Source organism: Haliaeetus albicilla, chromosome 10, assembly GCF_947461875.1.
Source record: "Haliaeetus albicilla chromosome 10, bHalAlb1.1, whole genome shotgun sequence".
In the NCBI taxonomy this organism is placed as follows: domain Eukaryota; kingdom Metazoa; phylum Chordata; class Aves; order Accipitriformes; family Accipitridae; genus Haliaeetus; species Haliaeetus albicilla.
This window is the reverse complement of record NC_091492.1, coordinates 4471453-4493894: the sequence shown is the minus strand read 5'-3', so window position 1 is coordinate 4493894 and position 22442 is coordinate 4471453. Positions and strand designations below refer to the sequence as shown.

The 22442-nt window shown below is 38.2% G+C and overlaps 1 protein-coding gene across 1 annotated transcript in view; it reads left to right on the top strand.

Annotated features, from left to right (window-relative positions):
* The window catches only part of CDH13 (cadherin 13), a 540036-nt gene extending 519471 nt beyond the window's left edge, over positions 1–20565 (top strand). Inside the window, exon 14 of the mRNA XM_069793368.1 lies at positions 20030–20565. Within this exon, the coding sequence (XP_069649469.1) occupies positions 20030–20031 (2 nt within the window). The 3' untranslated portion in view covers positions 20032–20565. The remainder of the gene's footprint in view (positions 1–20029) is intronic.
* Positions 20566–22442: the final 1877 nt, after the last annotated feature.

Sequence of the window (22442 nt, the reverse complement as noted above, 5' to 3'; positions counted from 1 at the left end):
CCTCAACCACCACACCTCTGGCCGGACTCTACTCATCCACCTCCCCGTGGTTGATGACCTTTCGCTGCTCCTGTAGTTACAGCAGCAAGTAAGTTACTCCAGTCCTATACATGTCAACGTTATTTTGTTACTTATGACTCATTTTGCAACTTACTGTTTTCCACATGGAATTGTGGGATACTCAGCATCATTGCTGTGGCTGGATGTACTTTTTATGATTAACTGTCCAAAACGAGAAAAGCAAAAGCGTTTACTTGTTTCCTGCAAGGCATACTGAAAAATCAGAATGTAAAATATAGCTGGACACGTATAATTAATGAATTGCTTGCAAACAGTTTTCTGAAATACAGTTACAATACCGGAGTAATTGATTTGGGAAGGGGGATGTTCATAAACAGCTTTTTGTGGTACATTTAAAGAAAAAACCAAAAAAAACAAAACAAAACTCTCACAGGGTTGTCTTTTCAAACTGACCCCACATTTTTTTAACAGAAGGATAATGGAACATAAGTAGACAGTGCTTATGGACTGGATTAAATCTTCATGTCACCAACAGTTTTTTTTTAAATTGTAGCTTTTATAAAGGTGTCCATTGTTGTTTACACCTGTTACCTTGCTTCATGCCAGCAGCCACTTGGGAACAAGTTACTGGGCTAATTCTGCCATTCCCGTTATCTTGCCAACTTCACCCCTGCTGTAACCGATCTGCTGGGTTCAGTGGTAAGATAACAAGTCTAGTCTGCACTTGGAAATGACAGCAAATCAAATAGTGCCTCTTTGTACACAAATAAATAAATAAATAATCACATCAGCTGTGTCTCATTCTTTGTGCTATTTTATCAGCTGCAGCAAAGCAACAGTACTGTAAGACAACTTCCAAATAGCCATAAAACAGGGATTATAATAAAACAGGGATTATAACCTGCCTTAGGGTTACAGCATGTATTATTGACTTGGCTAGTACCAAGGGAGTTAGCCTTTGGTGGGATTTGAATACCTAATTCCCACCGGCATCACTAAAAAGCCAGAAGCCTAAGACCTGAAATTTCCCCCAGCTGATAAAATAATTATATACCTATAAACTATTTCTTTTTTTAAAAGTCATCATGAGCTAATACACACTGAAACGTTTCCTGTATCTCCAAGGTAACTTAATTGTCATCATCTTTCATATTGAGCAAAACCAGCAAAACCTCTAGAGAACAGGTGCCCCAATTAACAGATACTCAGCCTTTCATATACTGGATTGATAAAAAAAAAAAAACAAGATGGGGGATATTTAATTCATATGGGGATCGTAAAGAACGTGACAGAATCCACAGATAAAGCAAAGTAGAAACGATATATTGTAGTAATTCAAATAACCCTTGTTATGAGACAGTAAGTAGAAAGGAAAGATTTAGATTTTTTTGGTGCAATAAAATTCACATGTGGAAGCTGTGACTATTAGCTACATCATGTAAGAACTAGATCAGTGTTGGAAAGCCCAGCCACGGTGCCTGGCAAGTTTTGCCATTGTTACTAATGGCAAAAACTGCATTAATCCATACGAAAATGGCTTGCTCTTGGATCCTGCACAGAGAAGTCGAAACAGTAACGGCTCTAGAGAGAAATTCTTTGAGCTGGGCAAAAACCCTATATCCTCAGCCCTGCCAAGGGCTTAGTGCAGCTGCTCACCATCACACTGGCAGAGCCGACTGCAGGATTTTGACCCATGTGTACCCGTCAAGCTGTGTTCTCTCGTGTCTTTGGTCCCATCAGACCTCAAAGCACCCTCCTCTCACTCCGTTTCAGTGATAGGGGGAGAGCTGCAACAGAACGACAGAAATACAGAGTCAGAGGGCACAGTTCAAAACCATCCTAGCAGCACAGCCAGTTGGAGACTTACCCTCCTGGCAAGCGCAGCCACCTCAGCATGACGACCAAAGAGCCAGGGTGCAGAGGTACCTCATGCCAGAACCTCAGGCAGGCACCAGCCCGAGAGCTGAACCCTTCCCAGAGGATGGACCACCATCTCGGCCACCTGGACCCAGGGCCGGGGAGGTTAGGTAGCCCTGGGGGTACGTGGCAGCTGAGCAATTGTCAGACTCTGCCCCAGACTCCTGCCAGATGTGATACCTTTTACCAGTCCTGATGGGCTTGTCAGGCTCCACGTACTGCTGGGCTGCCAGTCGGCATTTGTACAAGATGAGTGGACTACCCGCCCAAGCGAATGAAACAAGTATTATGTGGAAGGGTTGTTTTGTTTTTTGGTTGGTTGTTCCCCCCCCCCTCTTTCTCACTCACATTAAGACAGTTCTCATCATCTGGTTTCTGTGCCATTGACATCCAGTCATCATTCTTGCACTGATGCTCTAGCTTGGCACCTTATTAAAGAGCCATCAGGGCTTACTCTTTTATCAGTTCCATGATAAACCTACTTTTAATTGTAGTTGTCTGTCATCATTTATACAACTTGTGAGCTGCCGTACTTTCTCACACTCTTAATTTCTGTTCCTTGGCACTGTGTACTTTGTTCTGTAGCAAATGGGCACTGAGTACCTGAAGCCAATGAAAATGTGTGCTGTACACAACTCTGCCTTCTGAAGTTGAGTGGATGCAATCCAAGGCTTGATTTCTTCAGTTCGTTCTTTCTTGAATTTTAAACAAAAATCCTCTTGCTACTACAGCTCTTTTTTGTCTCTTGTCCTGCTTAGGCTAAATAAGAGAGGGAGGCAGTATGTGCATTTAAATGCCATTATTTAGTGAAGGTATAACTCACTTATAGCAAAGATAGATACATGGAAGTAAGAGATTTATTGTTCAAATCAAAGTATTAAAATATGTGTGTGTACATATAAATATAAGCAGCTAAGGTGACGAGTTTCATTATCCCACACAAAATAATAGTCTATTTTTTTTAATTGGTTATTAAAGAGTGAATACTCATTAAAAGCTCAGTTCATTGGGAAAAAATAGTACAATGCAATTAAACTGTACTACAGACTAATTAATATGGGAATTGGGGCAATTCAAATACCTTTAAAGAGATGGAAGTGGGGACAGTAGGCAGCATGGACTTGTACCAGTCATCTTCATTAGCCTGGCAGATGGATTTTCTGCTACTTTAGGGTTTTGCTGAGGGTTCTATTTTTTTATTTTAGTTTCAAAGTACATCTGGAGGGAAAAAATGTTTTCTAATGTTGGTCTTCACAAAAGACTGGAAAAACGCTCTTAAAAAAAAACAAAAAACAAACAAAACATAATGAGAGAATAGATTCATATATTACTTACCCCCCTATAACACAGTCAACTCTACTTTGTTTCTAGAGGCCCACCCTTAGCACTCTGCATCTTTCCTTTACACAGATAAATCTGAAATACCCTAAGACTTAATAACATAAAATTCTAGCCTGCTTAGCTCCTCAGTCGTGTAGCATTTTTTCCCTGTGGGAGATCCCCGTTAGTTTGTTCTCACCAAAGGCTGCTGTGTCAAGAACCGTTCTTACAAGCTGTCCAATTTCATATGAGTCAGAAGACATTTACCAGTTATAAACCAGACTTTCATGAAAAGTACTTTGCTGCCTTTCTTATAATTGAGATGAAAGAAGGATGTGCCAAATCTCTAAGGAAACACCATTGAAGGAGCCTGCTGGCCTCTTTTTTTTTTTTTTTTAAGCACTCAATCCAAAAGTTAACCTGTTTAGAAGTAGGAGGTCACATGAGTCAAGACCATGAAAACTTGCCACTCACTTTTGATAGTACTGGCATCGCACAAACAGTTAAGTAGCAGAGGGCCCTGTTGCAGAGATTTGCTAAAAATAGTTGTTTACACCCAAACGCAGGATGGGCTTCAGATTAAAAGCCAAACTAAAATTTGATGGTGCTGTTGGTGCTTATGAGCTGTTTTCTTAGATGTCTGGGTCTTGTTACATATCTATCTCGGTGGGGACTTCACAAGCCAGCCTACTCTGGTTTCTGCCCTTTGGAGGTCAGTCTTTCATTAGGTAACACAATGGTACTGTTTACTGTTCCAATCAGCAGAAAAGCATAGGTCTGAGACATTCTTAGCATCTGATGTTTGACTGACCTAAGGTTTTGGAAGTCCAATTGGCTGACTCTCTATTGCTTTACACCTTGTATGCATTTATACCAAAGCATAAGACTATAAATCAGATCCGCTTTGATTCACTGGTATTTTCCTTGCACTTTGTAGAATTGTAAATTACTCTGCAGGATGACAAACACTGATCTGACTGTTAGATCATTATGTTATATAGCTGTGTTATGAAGCAAAACCCATTCACAGATACTCATTCATTTGAGAGAGATGTCACTGGCCTAACACAATGGGCTTCTTTCAAGCCTTCCCTTGTATTTCATTCTGTTATTTCTCTGTTAATAAATAAATAAAATCCCCCTTGGTTTATGGCTGTAAGAGATGAAAGAACTCTTTTTTTCGTGTCAACATTGTGTAGTGCTGATGGAGTCTGGCAACAGTTGAATCCTGGCTCAGGCTTCTGTTCTGTTTTCCTTATTAGCATTTTGCTTGGCTGTCCCTGCCAAAGTCTCCTGGACATTTCTGAACTCCGTGAATTGTTGCAAATATTGCAACGTCCAAGTGTGAAATGAACTGCATGGAAACTCCTGGGAACCTGTTAACAGTGTATTAACAATAACCTCAAGTTCACAGGAAACAACAGGCACCTGTTCAATGGGGAACATGTTCTTGAATCGACACTCAATTATCACTGCATATTTTAGCATCATTTTTGCACCTTATCTAAGACCTACCATGAGCCTTTGAAGCCTGTTTACGAATTTAAAACCAGTCGTCACAAACCAAGACAAAAATGAGAATATGAAGAACTGGAGTACACAAATAACTTAGCATTTTAAAAGGATTCTAGAAAAACCTCAATTCTGGTTTCCTTGAATGTGAATTGAGATGACAATTTATATAAGCCTCTAAGGTATTATAATCATGTAAGAAAGATTTGCTTTTTAAAAAAAAAAAAAAAGAAATTAAACTGAACAAAGAAAATGGTAAATGGTACAAGCCTTTCTTGTAAGAGTGGAATACCTTAAACATTTAATAATTATAGTCAATATTTTTAGTCTGTGAAGCTAAAACTTAACATCTAAAAGTATTTAGAGTGTTACATGTTTAAAACCATTACCTGCGTTATAAATAAATTTGTACTATCAATAGCCTACTATAAAACTAAAAGACATCTATATTCATTTAGTGGCCCAGGAACGATGCGCAGCCCTAAAAAACCCACAAACAACCCAGCTCTTATTCTTATATACACTGTGGCAGCTCTGAAGGAACGCATTTTCTGGATTGCATTAATGCAGAACAGCTCTCTCCTACTCTGGAGAAGTTCCATGCACTCATCAGGAGCTGACGCAAGGTCTGTGATTTGAGTGCTTTTATATATACCTTCACAAAATCCGTGCAGCCCCTGCAATCATCTTGTAAGGCAGCGTACTCTCCCTGTAAGAAGCCGTTCAAGAAGGCATTCTCAAACAGAAGAAGGAATTATGCTGAAATACAGTGGCCTCTCCAGCCTGCTCCCGTAAGGACAGACCAAAGTCTGTCAATGAATGACTCCCAGGAGACCAGTGGTGTGCTGCAACGGTGGACAAGTCTAGAGAGCGAACTCTTTATTAACAGCCAAGTAAATCAGTCAGCCAGAGAGTTGTTCATTCATTATAGTCCATGGGTTTGTCACTTGTGCAAGTCTTCTCTAGCTACAGATTAGTTTTTTCTTCCTGTCCACTTGATAGCTTTGCCACCCAAATTCAGCTGGCTTTTTCAGAGCTCATTTATACTTTTTAGAATTCCTCCAGCCTAATCCAAACTGTCTCTGAATAATGGTTAATGATTAGTGTCCTATTAGCCATGGTCTTACTCCTGAATATTTAACTAATTTGACAGTAGGATGGTGTATTTCCATTTTATGATAATACTAGACAAATTTAACTTCTGAATTGAATCTAGAAGCTTCAAGAATGACATGTCTTTCTAGTCACAAACAGCTGTACTTAATCTTAAATCCTATCCTTCAGGACTGGGACACAAAATTATTTCAAGTAATGAGCATTCCTAAGGATAGGGAGGTGAGAGAGATAATTTGCCACCACATGACTGAGTGAATAATATTGAATACCTGATAGCTGAGTTATTGTCTCTTGTATGCTACACAGAATAATTTGTGTCTGAAAATATTTTCCACTTACAGAGATTGCTCAAATAATAATTGACAGGTATGCACACACCCCGTATATAAATGTATATACACCATATATGTATGGTTTATTTCAAATTAGGCTTCTAAGAAACAAGCAGAAAAGCCAGATAATGGATCCAGGTGATTTGCCTTATAAACAGCCAGGCTAAATTATAAATATATGTTATTCTTTATCATGTCCCAAAATACAATTGAAAGTAACATCTGAGCTATTACTCAGGATGTTTCTCCTATTCCAGAGAAAAACTATATCATTGGATTAACAATGCAAGAAATGCTGAAACCGCACTTAAATAAAGTCTGTCTTCCATCACAGCTAGAAACAACGTTCAGCAGGGAGCTGTTATGGCTATGAAACATGAGGATAATCTAGAAGAGTTCTCCTCTGCTGATGTTAGGCCTTAGGTATAGCCGCTGCACGTACAGGCATACATGTTCATACGCAAGAGAGAAGAAATCTTTTTTCCTGTACTTCTAAGAGGGAAATTTTTTTAATAAAATACTGCTTCATCTCTGTCAACTTAACACTTACCCACATGTTACAGTGAATGTCTGCAGATACCACACTGTGTATAACATGATAACAAATTCTGGCTGACACATATAATAAACCTGGAATAGTTTTAAGGACATGATTTTCATCTTGTAAGAGATGTAAGGGATTGTATTTGGGAGTGCAGTTAGTCCTAGAACAGAGACATCTTTCCTTCAATAATGACTATCAGTGTGTAATTTGGACCCTATGGACTAAAAATATATAGCTTGATCTTTAGAGTTATATTCATAAGGGACTTTTATTCTGCTGGGCACAGGAAAGACCTAGAAACACATATACCAGTAGACTGCACGTTTTTCCTGATACATTCCTCTCTGATTTTCCTTCCCCTAATCTTCTTGGACTTCCCCCCCTTCCCCAACAAGTGATACTCTAATAATTCTTTCCTGCTTTCTTCTTAGCATTTCAGATCCACGTTCTCTCCTGAATCTGCATTCAGCCAAGTGACACTGACACCAACACCAGATTTATGAGGGGAAAATGTGCTTGCTTTACTGCTAATTACCATTAGTTACCATTGTTTCCTGTGTTAAATAACTTGTATTATCATCCCTGCCTTGCTGCATGCTTGATCTCTTACCTCTATTACTCATCCTCTGTTAACTTCCATCTCCACCTCATTTCTGGGTTATATCATTGATGGACCGAGTGATTATTTTTCAGCCAATGATCCAATTTATGCGCAAAGTAAAATATCTCCAAAATCGTTCATGATTGCCTTCATTTCAAATAGCTTAATCTGTCACTTCCGGATGGTGTTTTCTAATGGAGCATCTCATTTTCCCCTTTCTCCTCACTTCTCTGCAGTCACACCAGTTGTAATCTAACAATGAATGAGATAGATTGATTAAATGGCCAAGTTACGCATGAAACAGTCCCAACTGGAAAAACATTTAATGGTGGTTAAATATTATACTGTTGTATAAGCTACCTGAAAAGTGAGCATGACTAACACTGCAGTCAGAGTCCTTTGAAAATGCCTTTCTGGACAGAATTGTGCAGGTTTACTGACATATATTTTGTCATGCCAGCTCTAATTAAGCCTGTCTAATTACACCTCTTACAAGGGTTTCAGGTTGAGCATATAAATTCTTGAGGACATTATCTGCTGTAGGTGTATAAATGTCCTGTGGAATAGTAGGGAGGAAAGGTCTGTAGGGAAAGTTAATGCTTTTTATTAGACCGTATGACATAATTGGGAAAACAGACAAGCTTTTGGACATGCAGGACCCTTGCTAAATATCAATGAAGAATGATTTTACTGTATGTCCAAAAGAATGACCATTTTTTTTTCTTACTCACCTGTCTCAGCTGGTCAGACAAAAGTATTATAAACCTTTCCTGTCTCATATCCTTCTATCTTTGAAACCATTACTACATCTAAAGCATATCCAGTGAAGAAAAGTAGCTATCTGATCAACAGACTTCTCTTTGGTTGGGTCTGTTGGTGGCAAACTAAAAAGAAACTAAAGGAAGTTAAACAGCCTCTACTCACATATCGCGCCCTGGGAAATCTTTAATTCTCTTCTGCAGAATGGAATGGAACAGCTCCAGCAAGTGATGTCTCCCCCCAGATTGCCATAAATTGGTGATGAGGGCGCACTGCTGTGAAATGCTAGACATTAGGTGCTAAATGCTTATATAGTCCCAGGGAAAGAAAGAAATGCAGTGTTTATTTTCTTACTTTGAAGGACCCTCTCCTACATCCACTGGGTAACTTTTATACTGTTTGATCTATAGGTAGGTTATAAGGACACCTGCAATTCAGCTTTTGCTCAGCCTTGCCAAGAATGAAGGCCTTCCAGGCGTGTCTTAAAAAAAAAAACAACCAAGCAAACAAAAAAAATCCCCACAAACTAAAAACCTGTCAGTGCTTGAGGAATTTTAACCTAGAAAGAGGTGGCAGCTATAGACTACAGTACAGACTGCAGCAGTTGAGAAGTATCTGTCTTGCAAGTTTGGACTCGGGTATATAATTGTCATGAAAATATGACATCACTTTCCATGGATCTGCACAAGATTATGGAGAATTATCCTCTATGGAACTCTACTTTTAAGTGCAAGTGGCATTAAGTTTGAGGTACAAATTATCAGGAATAAGCTTATTATATTTTATTTGCTATTGTTCACAGTAATGCTGCCACCAGGCTTTCCTGTGCATCTCACCAAGTCTAGAATTTTGATTTGCATTTATTTGATCAGTTGAAGTGGTCAAACCAGGCTTAAAAGTACAGTACTTAATAGAAGAAATATGGGGAGGAGGAACCAGGGTCCAAAATAAATTCCACTTTGCAAATTCACATGCTAATTTAAATTGGGGAAAAAGGCCATAACCATATTCTCAAGGGTTCAATTGGGAACAAGATTGGGCTGCAGGTAGAATTTAATTACCACATGGCTTTAAACGGTTACTGCTTGAAAGGCTGGTGCCAGAATCACAGTTAGGTTCCTACTTTATACTAAAAAAAAAAAAAAACAACCCAAACCCCACCCCCCCCAAAAAAAACCCAAGAACACAAAAACCCCCCACCAAAACCCCCACACAAAGGACTACAGCAATGTCTGTAAAGTGCATGCATTTAGTGGCAAGAGGCTTTTGTTGTACATAGTAACTATAATTTAGTCTGTTTCATTACTTGAATGTAGCCATTGTAGCTGGTTTGCTGTGGACTTGGCTTTTGTAATTTAAATACCTTTGTTGGAACATTAATTTGTTGGGGGAAAATAGAGTATTTGCAAAATACACAGTATTCTGATCAAACTGATAAAAAAGCCAAAGCCTTCCAAGTTCTAATCATATTCAACATTTGTGTTCTTTTGTTTTAAGTGTAGAAACATAATGAAATAATTCTATAACATAAAGCTTGATGAAAGTGGCAATTAAAAAGGAATCGATCTGATACATCCTGTTCTTCACATTACCATGCTCTGTAAAATGTAAATCTCTATCTCCATCTCTACAGCTTTCGTTTCCCATCTTGATTAGGCAAATATTGAAAACAATAATCATTTTTCACTAAAGTGAGCCTTTAATATGGAGTAGAAAGAGTGCACTATGGATATTACATTTTCCACAGAAGACTGGCTTTCACATTAGTGTTTGCTATTAGCGTATTTCATGTCACTCCATCATACTGTCTTTCACTCAAATCCTACATTTGTTGAAGCAGATGGAAAGTTAGTTTAAATTAATTGAAAGCATGCTGTGCACAGCTTGTGGTACCAAGAACACGCAAAGAAGAAAGGAAGATACATCAATTTCCTTTCTAACATACCTATAACTGTGAAAAGAGATCTCTTAAGAAATCATCAAGATATTATGCTTCTTTTTTTTGAGAAAGCTATATTGCTTTGATTTTAACAAGAGGAGGAGGATGTAGTGAAATTGGCTGGATACACACCATTTGAAAACTAAATTCTGCCTGGGATGGATTGTAATAAAATTACACAGAGAAAGCTAGTACTTATTGTTTTGTTTCTGTAGTCTTATCTACAGTTCTTAGAAATATTGACAAGTTTGAAGGCTAATTACCTCCTCACCTATTTTAGTTAATACTAGCTCCTGTGTCTGGATCCTCAACTTTTCTTCTGTCATCACTGAAAATCCAGTTGTCTTCTCTGTTCTCTGAACCAACAGCCAAATATGTTGTTAATGCCTACATCCTTTGTTTGAAACCGAGATGGGCAAACTCATCTGCTTCTTTACAGTGATCAGTACATGGCTATTCTTCAGTATCTTTACAGTTAAAACCAGCTTCAAAAGTATCACAGTACAAATCATTTAATGAACAGTGGATTTTTGACCAAGCAAGAATGGAAAGTTTTATTAATTGGGTCCTTCCCCCCCCGCCCCCCTTAACAAAATATTTTAACTTCTTTCATAGTAGTGTAAAAAGTGAGGGCAGGAGGGAAGTGGGAGGTAGTGGAAGGGGAAATGTTTCCAAGATGGATGGCATCTGTTTGGTTTGTATGCTAGGTTCTGCTAAAAAGGCTGCCATGGGGGCAGATGGAAGGAAGGCTTTGTATTTACATCCATGTGGCCCAGGCCGAGGTGAGACCCTCTGGCACAAACAGAAGTTGTTATGTCTTGTAAAGCAACTGAAAGTGCAGAAATCAATGCAGATTCTGGAGTAAAAGGTGGAAAAAACAGGCAGAAAACAAGAAACCTGCAACGCAAGTCTGTTGATCTTGGTAGGGAGCAGATGCAGAGTCAAGCTTTAGAAGTGATGGAAAGAAGAAAGCGCCATGTCCCGGAGGGACTTAAAGTAGAACATGCTGCAAACAAGAAATGCACTCAAATTTATTGGACTGAGAAAGACCTCAAGGGCCCGGCATGAAAATGGTGAGAGATCTGTCATTTTAATCTGTCTTGCTGAGTTTTCTCTGTTTCAAATGTTGCTCTGTTCTGGTTTGCATTCAGATAAAAGCTGGGTTTTGAGTTTTAGATCCTTTTGCTAACCTTGGTGTCTCTTTCTTACACATCTCGTCTCTTTGGTGTCTCACCACTGGCCACAGATTCCTTTTCTTCTCCAAAAAGGTCAAAAGGGAAGAAAAGAGGGGAAAACATTTTTTACATTTGCTCTTTCAGTGTTGAAGAACTCCAGGGTTGAAGTGGAACAAAATTTAAAAAATACTTTTTGGTTTTAGAAAAGTAAAAAATTTCTCTGGAAAAGTTCAAAGAAACCAAATACATCACACATTTTTGCCTAAATTAGTAAGGTTATTTTACTGTTACCTTTGGGGGAAATGTTATTTTATATTGAGGCATTTCTCCCCTCCCCATTCTGACTGTAAATATTGAACCTGTGTTGTTGTGGGCCTTATTTCTGCTAGTCGCTGCACACATTTGACCATCTCTACTCCTCGCAGAGCAAATACAACTCTAGCAACTGCAAATGAAAAAGATAAAATAATGCAAACCTTTCCCAATCCTACCTGCCTGGCTTCATCTTTCTTCTTTCCAGAGAGCCTTCAGACATTTCAGCTAAGCCTATCTTCCTTTTTTCATGATCTGATGACATTACTTATCCTCCAGAAATGTTTACTTCTTGTATTAGATATTCCTGAAATTCAACTGTACTTTTGTAAGACTTTACAATTTTTTTGCCTCATTTACTTTATTTCTTCCCCAACTTTTTCTATACCTCCTAGCTCTTCCCAAGACTTTATTTTAAATTCTTTTCTTCTTATTTTTGTCCACTTTCAGTTTTGTCCTTTAAACCATGGTACCTGCAGAATTTTCTTTTCACTTTTTTTCTGCGTTGCACAGATTCTTTATGACCACCGGAGCCAGCATTTCTTCCTCTGTTCTCAAAAGGCCTTATCCCAACCTGTATCACAAGTCTATCATTGTCCTATTTAATTCACAACAAAATTATGCTTCTTCCTGCACGCTGAACTCCTTGATTCATAAGCAAGTTGCATAAGCATAACACAAGGAAAAATTTGGCTCCAAGATCATAACTTCTCTTGAGCACATGACAGGTGTCTTAGTTCATATTAATAAAGCTCTTTGGAAATTCAGAGGATTGTACAGGTAATCATTGTTTGATTAATAATTCACAACACCAACAGGACAGAAATGAAAATTGGAGAATGACAATCTCAAAGCAGCTGTATGCCTGTCAAACATGTAAATTTTTTACCCTTCTTCCTCTGTTTGGGCACTGCTTAACCCCATGCTGAGTTGCCTTTCTAGAACATAACCCCTACAACATTCATGAATAATTAGATAGTCATAAAGAAACAAGGAATGAGTGAGAATTAACTTCCCACCTCCTAGTGTCACTTGAAGATTAATTTGCCTAAAAACTAATTGGCTGATAAACCACAAGCACAGAACCCCAAATGAAAAAAACAAAACCAAAAAAACCCAAACCCAAACCTTAAAACAGAATTTTCCATCTCTGAATCTATATACAAGAAAGCTTGATGCTTCTGGGAAAAGCTACTAGGTTAAATCCCCAAAGTGTATTTTTCTAAAGAGTAAATGAAACCATGATGCAGCTGGGATGAAATCCTTCAGCTCTTTCACTGACATCTGCAAGAAGAATAAACGTCATTACATGAAAATTCTTTCTGAAGATAAAAGTATAATCTAGTTTTAAGATTACAGGGGTTTAGATAGCTGCAGGCATGTGGAGCCGTTTCACTGAGTTTGCCATTTAATGCCAGCCAGAGCTTAATAGCAGCCAAGTCATTAGTTAGCGCTAGTTATTAAGAGTAAGTGAAGTCAGCAGCTGTATCACAGAGCCAATGACGTAACTGGCACCTTAGTTTGGAGGCAATACTTTCCCCATCAGGGAGGAAAAATCAGGCAATAGGGCAGTTCCCTGCGTAGAAGCATTTATTCCTAATGTTATGAACCAGTGCTGGGCACAAATGCCAAATTTGCTGAAAGTTGAAAGGAAAAGAGGATGAGTAGAATCCAAAACACTAATTAGGAGAATAAGTGTTTTATGGCTGGCTGAGTTTTTAATAGTTATTGGAGGGTAAGCCAAGACTAACAATCTGAGATAGACTCTAGTTAAGTGGTGGTGAATGATTCTGACATTTCTCAAATCTCACCTAGGATACTCAGAGGTTAGCTGATGTTTAAGTAACTGCTTCCTAATACAGGAGATGCTTCAAGGAAGCAAAGAGAACACAGGCCCTTTTCAAGCTCAGGGATATGCAAAAAAGTCAACATTTCCATTTTTTTTCAGTGAACTCTTCCATATCAGCCTCATAAAAATATACTCTAAAGTAGGCCAATCAACTGTATAAAAATATTACAGCGATGTTGAGTATTAACTGGGAATAATTTTTATTTTTTTTTTTAAATAGAGGAAGAGCGAAGTACATTTTCATACTAAGGTTTTGAATACAAATTCATCTTGTCAGATCTTTTTATAAGAAAACCCCTGTAATATCACTCCTGTATTGACTTAAATAACTAATGTCAACCATCCACAAAAAAGGAAATTCAGATTTCCTTAAACAGTTCAAAAAGACAGGGAACCTAGAGCTTCCTTATGGTTGTCTTATGGTTAAATTTTTTTATTTTAAACCCAATTTCTCTGTGTTTAAATAGAACTTAGTTCCTGTTATCTCTTTTCTTAGCAAAAGCACCTTTTTGTACCTGCTGTGCTTTTCCTCCACTAAATTATTTCTTTGCAGTAACTGAGTTCATTGTCAGTCATCTTTACATGTTACTTATCACCTTTTTTTCTCTTCAGTCCTCAAAAATCATTTCAGGGACGCTTTTTTTCTGCTGCTGTCTCTAAACTTGCCATAAACCTAAAGAAAAAGTACAGACACCAGAACTAAAACAGGTTCTTTGGTATTAATCTCAGCAGTGTTGAATTCCAGAGAGAATCCAGCTCCATCCAAGGCAGAATTCCCCACTTCCAATTTTACAACAAAAATACGCAGCTATGCAAAGATGACTTTATTGTGGTCGAGTGCAACCAAGCCTCCAAATTCAATAAAATTGAGAGTGTGTGACCACAACAAAAGAGAGGATGGGGAAGAGAGGACCTATGAGAGAACAAGCTTGGTATTAGCAGTTTAGATGTTTGCCATTGGTTTTATTTTTCTCTGGAGCTATTACGAGAACATACAATGTGTTTAGCTGCCTTTTGGTGACATATCAACAGCTGGAAACGCAGGGAGTGAACCGCCATCTTGCAGCCAATTGGCACTCAACAGTTCACCAGTAGTCCATGGAGTGAAATTTTGGAACCTCTATTCTGTACAATTGCTTTTATATATTAGCTCTACAGTAATATGAGGTCTTTTCAGCAGAAAAGAAGCTATCTGATGCGATTCAACATCACAACTATAGTAAGGTGAACAAGGAAAATTTATAAATGCTGCTGCCTTACCTAAAGAGATCAGAGGTTTCAAGTCCTGTCAAATTTTGCAGTTGCCAGGGTAACAGGTTTGCATTTCTAATTGCCCCTGAGAGCCTGGGAGATTGTACAATATGCAATCATCTTCCACTATCTCCCTAAACCATCTAGTTCTGGATACACGCAACTGGTTGCATCTGTGAAATCAGTGGGATTTCCTGCCAAATATGGTAAGAATGTCATGTCAAATGTCCCTGAGTAAAGTTAAGAACAAATGTTCAATTAAATTGTGCATTAAGTCCTTCTCTTTTGATATCAGCCCTGCACAAATGATTCGCCTTTCTGTTTATTAAAAAAACGCCAGAAGTTTTAGCATGCATCCCCTGTGTGCGTGGGGCTCAAACATTATGGCTTTGTCTGCATATTATGTTAATTGAATCTACCTCATCTTTATGAAATATACCACACACATTAAAGGAGAGGTGCCATTAGCAATTTTGAATTTGCTTTTTTAAAAAAAGAAAAAAAGAACAACGTAAAGGAGTAAAGACTGCTGTGAAACTGCCACTAACGAAACAAAGGGGACACTACTAGAAATGGAAGATATCATAAAAATATATTTACCTACTTCTTTGAAGGCCGTTACCTTCCTGGCTTTCCTCAAGAAAATTACAGCAACTTGCTATCAATGAGGTTGTTACATCTGAACAAGCCTGACAAAATAATGAGCAGAGATAAGCTTCTCCCTTTTCACAGATGAAGTTCTTTTCTCTCTTTTTTGTTATTTTTTCCTCAAAAAGAAATTCAAAGAATCTAAAACATTTCCAGAGAACTGAATTCTGGAAAGGGAACATGTTGCCTTGCAGATTCAATGCCACCCAGCTCAGCCTGTACCTAAGCATGAAAGAGATCTGGCTGACCAGTCAGTCCACAGCTGTCACTTGCCAGGACACCAAAACCGCAGGTGACCACATCATCATTGATGGTAAAATGGCATAATGAAAAGATAAAGAAAAGACTTACCATAAAAATAGGAACGTTAGAGACTACTCCTACATGTCATTGAATTTCTCCAAAGGTAGCACATTCTTGAGGACTTTCACAAATATTCTCCACAGACATTTTCTCTCTTTGAACCTCTTGTACTTATCTTCCTGTAAACAGGTAGCCAAGTGTTACAAAGATCATCATACACGAAGGGTCATATTTTGGAAAAAATTCACCTCTTGCCCATTTTGTGTTTTGGTTCTGTCAGCTTTAAAAAATACAAATAATAAAAAGGGAATGACTATCAGAGCAATGAGCACTTCAGCTTGTTGGTAAAAACTAAATTTCATCTTCAAGCTGAAAAGTAAAGGGTACAAAACATGAGATCCTATGAATCATCTTTAGCTATTTTGGGAGGAAAAATAACAACAGGTGATTGGGCATCCAGTCAAAATAGCTTGAAACTGGAGTGCCAGATGCCTGTAACATCTCACTCATAAATGACCTAAAAATCAAAACTTACCAGCAAAGAATAGTAGCTAATAGTTTAAGTATTTAAAGTATCTAAATGCACTAAAGTCTGTCTACGGATCTGCCACCTGTAACTAACTTACATATTCAACATTATTCTAGTTTCATTATTAAATAGTTCCTTTTTTCTTAAAAGAAATCTCAAGCAATTCATGCACAGAAAGGGGGGGGGGGAAGTAAAATTTTTTAATACATTATTCATTAGAAATTACTCTAACAGCTTTATATTCAGCCTAGTAGTATCTTTGCTTCAGGCAGAGATAACCTTCACCAAGTCTTTCCAAATTAGGTGTGATATAATACCTTCTCTGATATTGTCGATACAGTCCTGTACAGTACATGCAAATGAAAATGGTGCAATGCTACACAAGGTACTATATAAAAATCCAACATAAGGAAACAAGGCTAGAGCACTTATCTTCCAGGAACAGAGACTAATCTTTGGGGGAATTAGCTCAGGCCATTGCTGTCAGGGTGCTCTGCTGCTAAGTTACGTCAGTAACAATAATTCATTTTTTAATGGCTGGAGACCTACACTGTAATTCCGCACTAAAGTCTATCCTAAAATTTATTAAGGAAGTTTCAGTGTGTTGGAGCTATATATCTAGATGAGATCTAATCTTCATTAACTCTCAGGAGGCATAGCTGCAAGAAAGCATCGAAGCTAAACCCTCAAAGCACTGCGTAGACTCACTACATGTGTTCAATTACCTTGCCCAGGGACCTGATCCTGCCACATATGTTGGTGCCTAACTTCCGACAACTGAGGAGAGACCTCAGAAGCTCTGTGGACATTCTCAGGCATTTCAGGGACAAGCTGTATCCCACTCCTGTCAGAAGACAGCTCGTGGTTACAAATGAACATTTTGGGGGAGAAAAAAAAAAAACAAAAAAAACAAAAACCTTTCTTTACTAAGATGCTCAGAAAAACCTCATAAACCCTAACTACTTCTAGGTGAGATCATGCAAGCTTATTAAAAAGAGATGGTACATGTTTGCAGTAGCAGAAGACATTAAAAAAGGACTTAGGAAGGCCCTCCTAGCTGTTATATTCAAAAACTTTCTATAGGCAAAAAGGAAAACCAGCTCATACAAGAATGCAAGAATTTATTGCTACTCCAAATAAAATCAAGCAAAAGACATTACTAGACCAGTTAAAACGTCACCTGCACAACAAAACAAGTTGTTTGATTAAAGGACAAAGAATTAATAATGCAATTAAAACTGTACTATAGAGACTATGATACCAAATATCTGTCCCTATTATTTGAGGTTTCTCCCCACGACGGGTCACCACCCATGGTTTCCTGGTGCTGTTAGCCATGCATGCCTCAGGGAAGAATTTGGGCTTGAGGCGTGTTGGTAGCACCCCACGCTCCTGCCAGGAGATCAGTGTCGATGGTGCTGCTTTGGGGTTGGCTTATGGTAATTTTTATTTTGTTGCCTGTCAACATTTTTCTTCCCTCATGGTCAACAATTTCACATTATACTACAATTTTTTGCTCACTGGAGACTCTTTGCTAGGCTTTTGCCACGTATGTATCACTCAACGTTACCAGATATGCTGTAGGCAGGCATTAGATCGCAAAATTCAATGAAACAAGTCTAAATAACTGCAAGGATGAAGGTAAGTGAACGAGACCCATCATTAAGCAATAACCACCTAACCTTTTTTTTTTTTTTTTTTTTTTTTGCTACTAGTCTTAGCTACCCAACTGCTCTGCAGCTAAGGGGAGAGGAGTCAAGAACATTCCTTGGGCTGAAATGAAACAATGTGGCATATGATCTGTCACTACCAATGATAACACCATATATAATAGGCTACAGGGATACACAGCACGGTGCTACCAGCCTCTTTGGTTTGTCTGTCTAGATCCCAGACTACAAGGCCTAGTGTCACCCTTCCTGGCAGTTCTGTACGTGGATTTGGCCTCAGCAACACGTCTGCAAAAGACTGAAAGTCAGGGGCGTCTGTCACTGCAGTCTCTGACTAACAAAACTGCAGATTGCAAACAGTCTAACCCACCTAATTTTACATACAGTCTCTTATTGTAGGCATGCTAATGACAAAACAGTCTTTCCAATTTTAATAATGCCATTTTGACATTCTTACCTGACTCAGATAGAGGAAGCCTGAGGATAACTTTATCACAAAGTAGCAGATGGCAGTTAACGATGGGGATCAGACTCTGGGTTCAGGGTGAATAAAATGTGATATTTCCTAGCAGTGATTAATGAGGTAAAATGCATCTAATTTGGAGATGCTGCAAACAAGAGTGGCTAAAATTCTAGCCTGACAGAGGGTAAGCACCACTGCCAGCAGTCTGGTCTCTACCTCCAAAATTCTGCAAGGCCTTGAAAAAGGACCAACTGTTGCGCCTGGAGGGACCAAGATGACTGCTTACTTATTTCTACATTTGGCCACATAACTTACTATGCATGCTATTATCCCCTACAGTTGCACATTTTACACACGTTGATGTGTGCATTAGTCTGGTTTGATTTATTGAAGGATGTATAATTGCAGGCAGAAATGGTACTTTTAGCATTTACCTGCCAGCACTTAAACCACAGAATCTCACAACTTGCTCAACATGTTAGCACTGTTTTCCAGTGAACGTGGATAATCAACAGACAGCTGCTGTTAGAAGCTTTTCTATGCCTCTGTTCCCTTTCAGAAAAATATCTGAGAGGCTTTCAGCCCAACTTAACTTCAGACAACTAAAACCCAAGAATTGAATCTGAGCTAATTATCTAGCCTTCCTTTGCAGTCAGTGTGAGTCACTTCATCTAATTTATTTTAGGATAGGACAAACTGCCCTTTGCAGTAGCCAATTTCTTACTGTTGACTATATTAGACTAGCTGTCCAGCTTATTGATGGCTATAGCAAAAATATTTCCAGAAGAAATGCATCCTACCACTGCAAAATGTTAGATCATTGCTTTCTGCATCCATTACCATCCACTGCAATGTGGGAAATCTCTTTAGTGTTGTCTATATACTTTGTGGAGAGACTCCAATGTACCATCTAACCTCTTGTGTTAATGTTGGCCACCAAATGCTATACCCTTAAGGATACTAACTGGAATATTCATCTACCTAGCTGGGAATCACAAGTGAACCAGACCCCAGTTCTGCTGGTGTAAATAATAGCTGCCCTGCTACTCAGCCAGTGGGAAGACAGAAGGGCAGGAAAACCTAAGCGTTATCACAGCCAAACCAGACACAATTACATGCGAGGTACAAAAATAATCATAGCTAAGCTACAATTCAAGGGACGAAAGAAACCAACATCAATGCTGTAAAACTAGATTGAAAAACATCTGAAATATTTGTAGCTCTTGATTTCCTTGAATATCTTGAGAGGCCTCATGCCAGTTACCTCACGTAATCTAATCTGCCCAATAATATGCTTGTCATCATACCTCCTCACTGTTCTGTTTGTCTTCTTCACTAAAAAATGAAAAAAGGGCAGTAAAATTTAGTGCTTTCTATGTGTAGCGCAATGTCTTTTGTTTGGGCAAGATTATCAGGCAGATAATACTTTTCAGAAGACTGATTTTTCAGTATAGTGTTCTGGAGTAAAGGAAAGCTCCTCTGGTGTCTCCCAAAAGTAGCAAAGAGTTACCTCATGCTTCTGCCAGGCTGACCCCAGAGTTTACCACAGCCCGCTGAATAACCTTGTCGGGCCCTGCACTAACAGCAATTTAGATAATCCACACCAATAGCTCACACCTGGAAAACTCTGCCATCCTCCATGTTTCTTTTTGTTACATCACTGCGCACAATTTTGATGGGGAAACATCCTCTCTCCACTAAGCATTTATGCATATTGACAGGTGTATGGTTTTTAAGATAACAGCTACGGTCTGTGTTTACTTTCTAGAAAACTTCAAGACAAAATTCTCTGTTCCTATCTCTCTGGCTTTGAAATTGGAGATGCCCAGCAAAAAACCCATCTGCTTCAAAGCTTTTCTTGGTGTCTCAGTACCAATGCCTGCAGCTGGTGATGGTACGTAGCTAACATGCTCAAATTTCTTCCAAACTTGCAATTATTTTGCTGTTAGAGCATTCGAAAGCCGGAGAACTGACGTCTTCATTTTATTCATCTGTTGTTGTGAGGCGGATACTGCTTTTGCTTCCCTTAATGTAATATGATGCAACTGTTAAGTACATTTTAAAACCTAACAATGTTTCTTTGAATCCTCTTGCAGAAGCAGTGTTTTCTGTATGTTTATTCCAATTTCTTTATAGGATACTTGTTATGCATGACTGATTAATAGGCCCCAAGCTATACTCAACCTGCTACCCACAGTAAATTGTTCTTTGTGTTGTCTGTGTCATTTTCTTTAAAATATCAAGCTGTTTTATAATTAAAGAGTCCCTTGAAGGTCTTGTTTCAATAAACAATCATTTCTTCCACTGTGTGAAGTTCTTGTGCTAATAAACAATTTAACAGCATATGTTATTTTTCTTGTCTACAGAACTAACCTTTTATGGAAGACCCACTAAGGCAAAACTTGAAATGTGGTGCTGATTATATGTACAGATTCAAAACTTCAGGATGTGTTGCCTAGCTCAGTACTAGATCTGTTCTTAATCTGCATATTATGTGAGTTATAGAAGATTAATTGCTCACAGTAGTTTTTAGACGCTTTCATATGTCACCCAGAAGATGGCTGAAGAGTTACTTATCTCCAGCAGCTTTATCCTTAATTACCTTTCTCTCTGATAATTCCAAATTTGGGATTCAATACACAGTGAAAATCTCCTGTATTAATTAGAGGTTGCAACTTTGTTATACAATGTGTTTTCTATGATAAACGGCTTTTCCTTGAATACTGAATGTTTTGTGAAAATGGCAACATCTTTGATAGTTTTGCAGTGCTGCCAGAAACTTTTGCCAGATTTTTAACATTGCAGAATACAGTACAGTGACATTAGGGCTTATACATGAGTATGCGTGTATTTTTGCAGTCACTGATAACATTGATTATAATTTCATTTTTCTGGGAAAAAAATGGGTAATTAAGGTGGTTTTTTCATTTTTAATGCAATCTAATAAAAGTGTTTGGTTAAAGTAATAAAAGTTAACAAAAATTTGTGAAAAATTAGGAAATCAGATCAATTTCAGATCCTACAACAGTGTCTATGAAAGAGTTTTTTAATCACTGTTTTAATGAGCTATACTTATGCAGCAAGTTTAAATTTCTAAATATTTGATCATAACAGTTCTTTGATTTCAGTGTGTTTGAATACCGGGATGTCTTATTTTTCTTTTCAGATGCTACTTTCAGTACAAATGTAGACAGATTCTTTAGCTGGTATAGGATGTCATAGTTCTTCTGAAACATTGGAGGTATAGCAATTTACGTTAGATATGAAATTGCCCCAGACATCAGTTTTTTCACATTTAAGAGCTTTCTCTAAGAAAAATATATTAGATATTACAATCCTCACATCAGTATTTTTTCAAATTACCTTGGATACTTACTTGTCTTCACCTATAAATGCCACACTCTTCCTATTTTCTACTAGTAACTACACTCTTTGTTGATGTAATTCTCTGTTATAAAATTCTGCTCTTGCTACATTTTCACTTTCTTCTATTACGTTAAGCAACCTACAAATCTGTGGCCTGCTTCAATATAAATATATGTGTGACAAATTGTTGAGTTTCATGTGTATGCTTTCCAGATGCATCAAAGAGATAACGTAGAACTATGTTTATATTACTCAGTGTTAAAAAATATCCTTCAAAGACCACATACAAATGCTGTATCACCTGCAAGAATATTTTGTTCGTTTCATCTTCCTCTGCCTTCAGAACTCTGATTTTTATAGTGACATGTTGGCTTTTCGTTTGTCCAGCATCCTCCAGTTTGGTATAGCCAGATAGACAGGTGGGTTTTTTAAACTGTTGATGCCACTTGAGAGCTGCCTTTTAGCAATCCCTGCGGAGCACCCTCATATCGAGATTCACTACTTTAGAGAATCCTGCCACCCCTGGTTCAACTTCCTAATAAAGTAAAAACGTTCTCACAAACAGCCTGAAGGCTTTCTGCAATGTCTTTGAGATGAGAATTAAGAGGTTGATGAGAATTAACTTGCCCGAAGCCCCATGATAATGTTGCCTAGTGACACAGGTACTGTGTCGAGTATAACCGTGTAAAAGGGCAGACCATGCCTTCATGCTGGCAAATCCTCCCCCTGCTCCAGATTTCGGTTACTTCATTTTATTCTCCCCTCACTCCAAACTCATTACACAGATATGCTGATAAATTTGCACCTAATTTCCT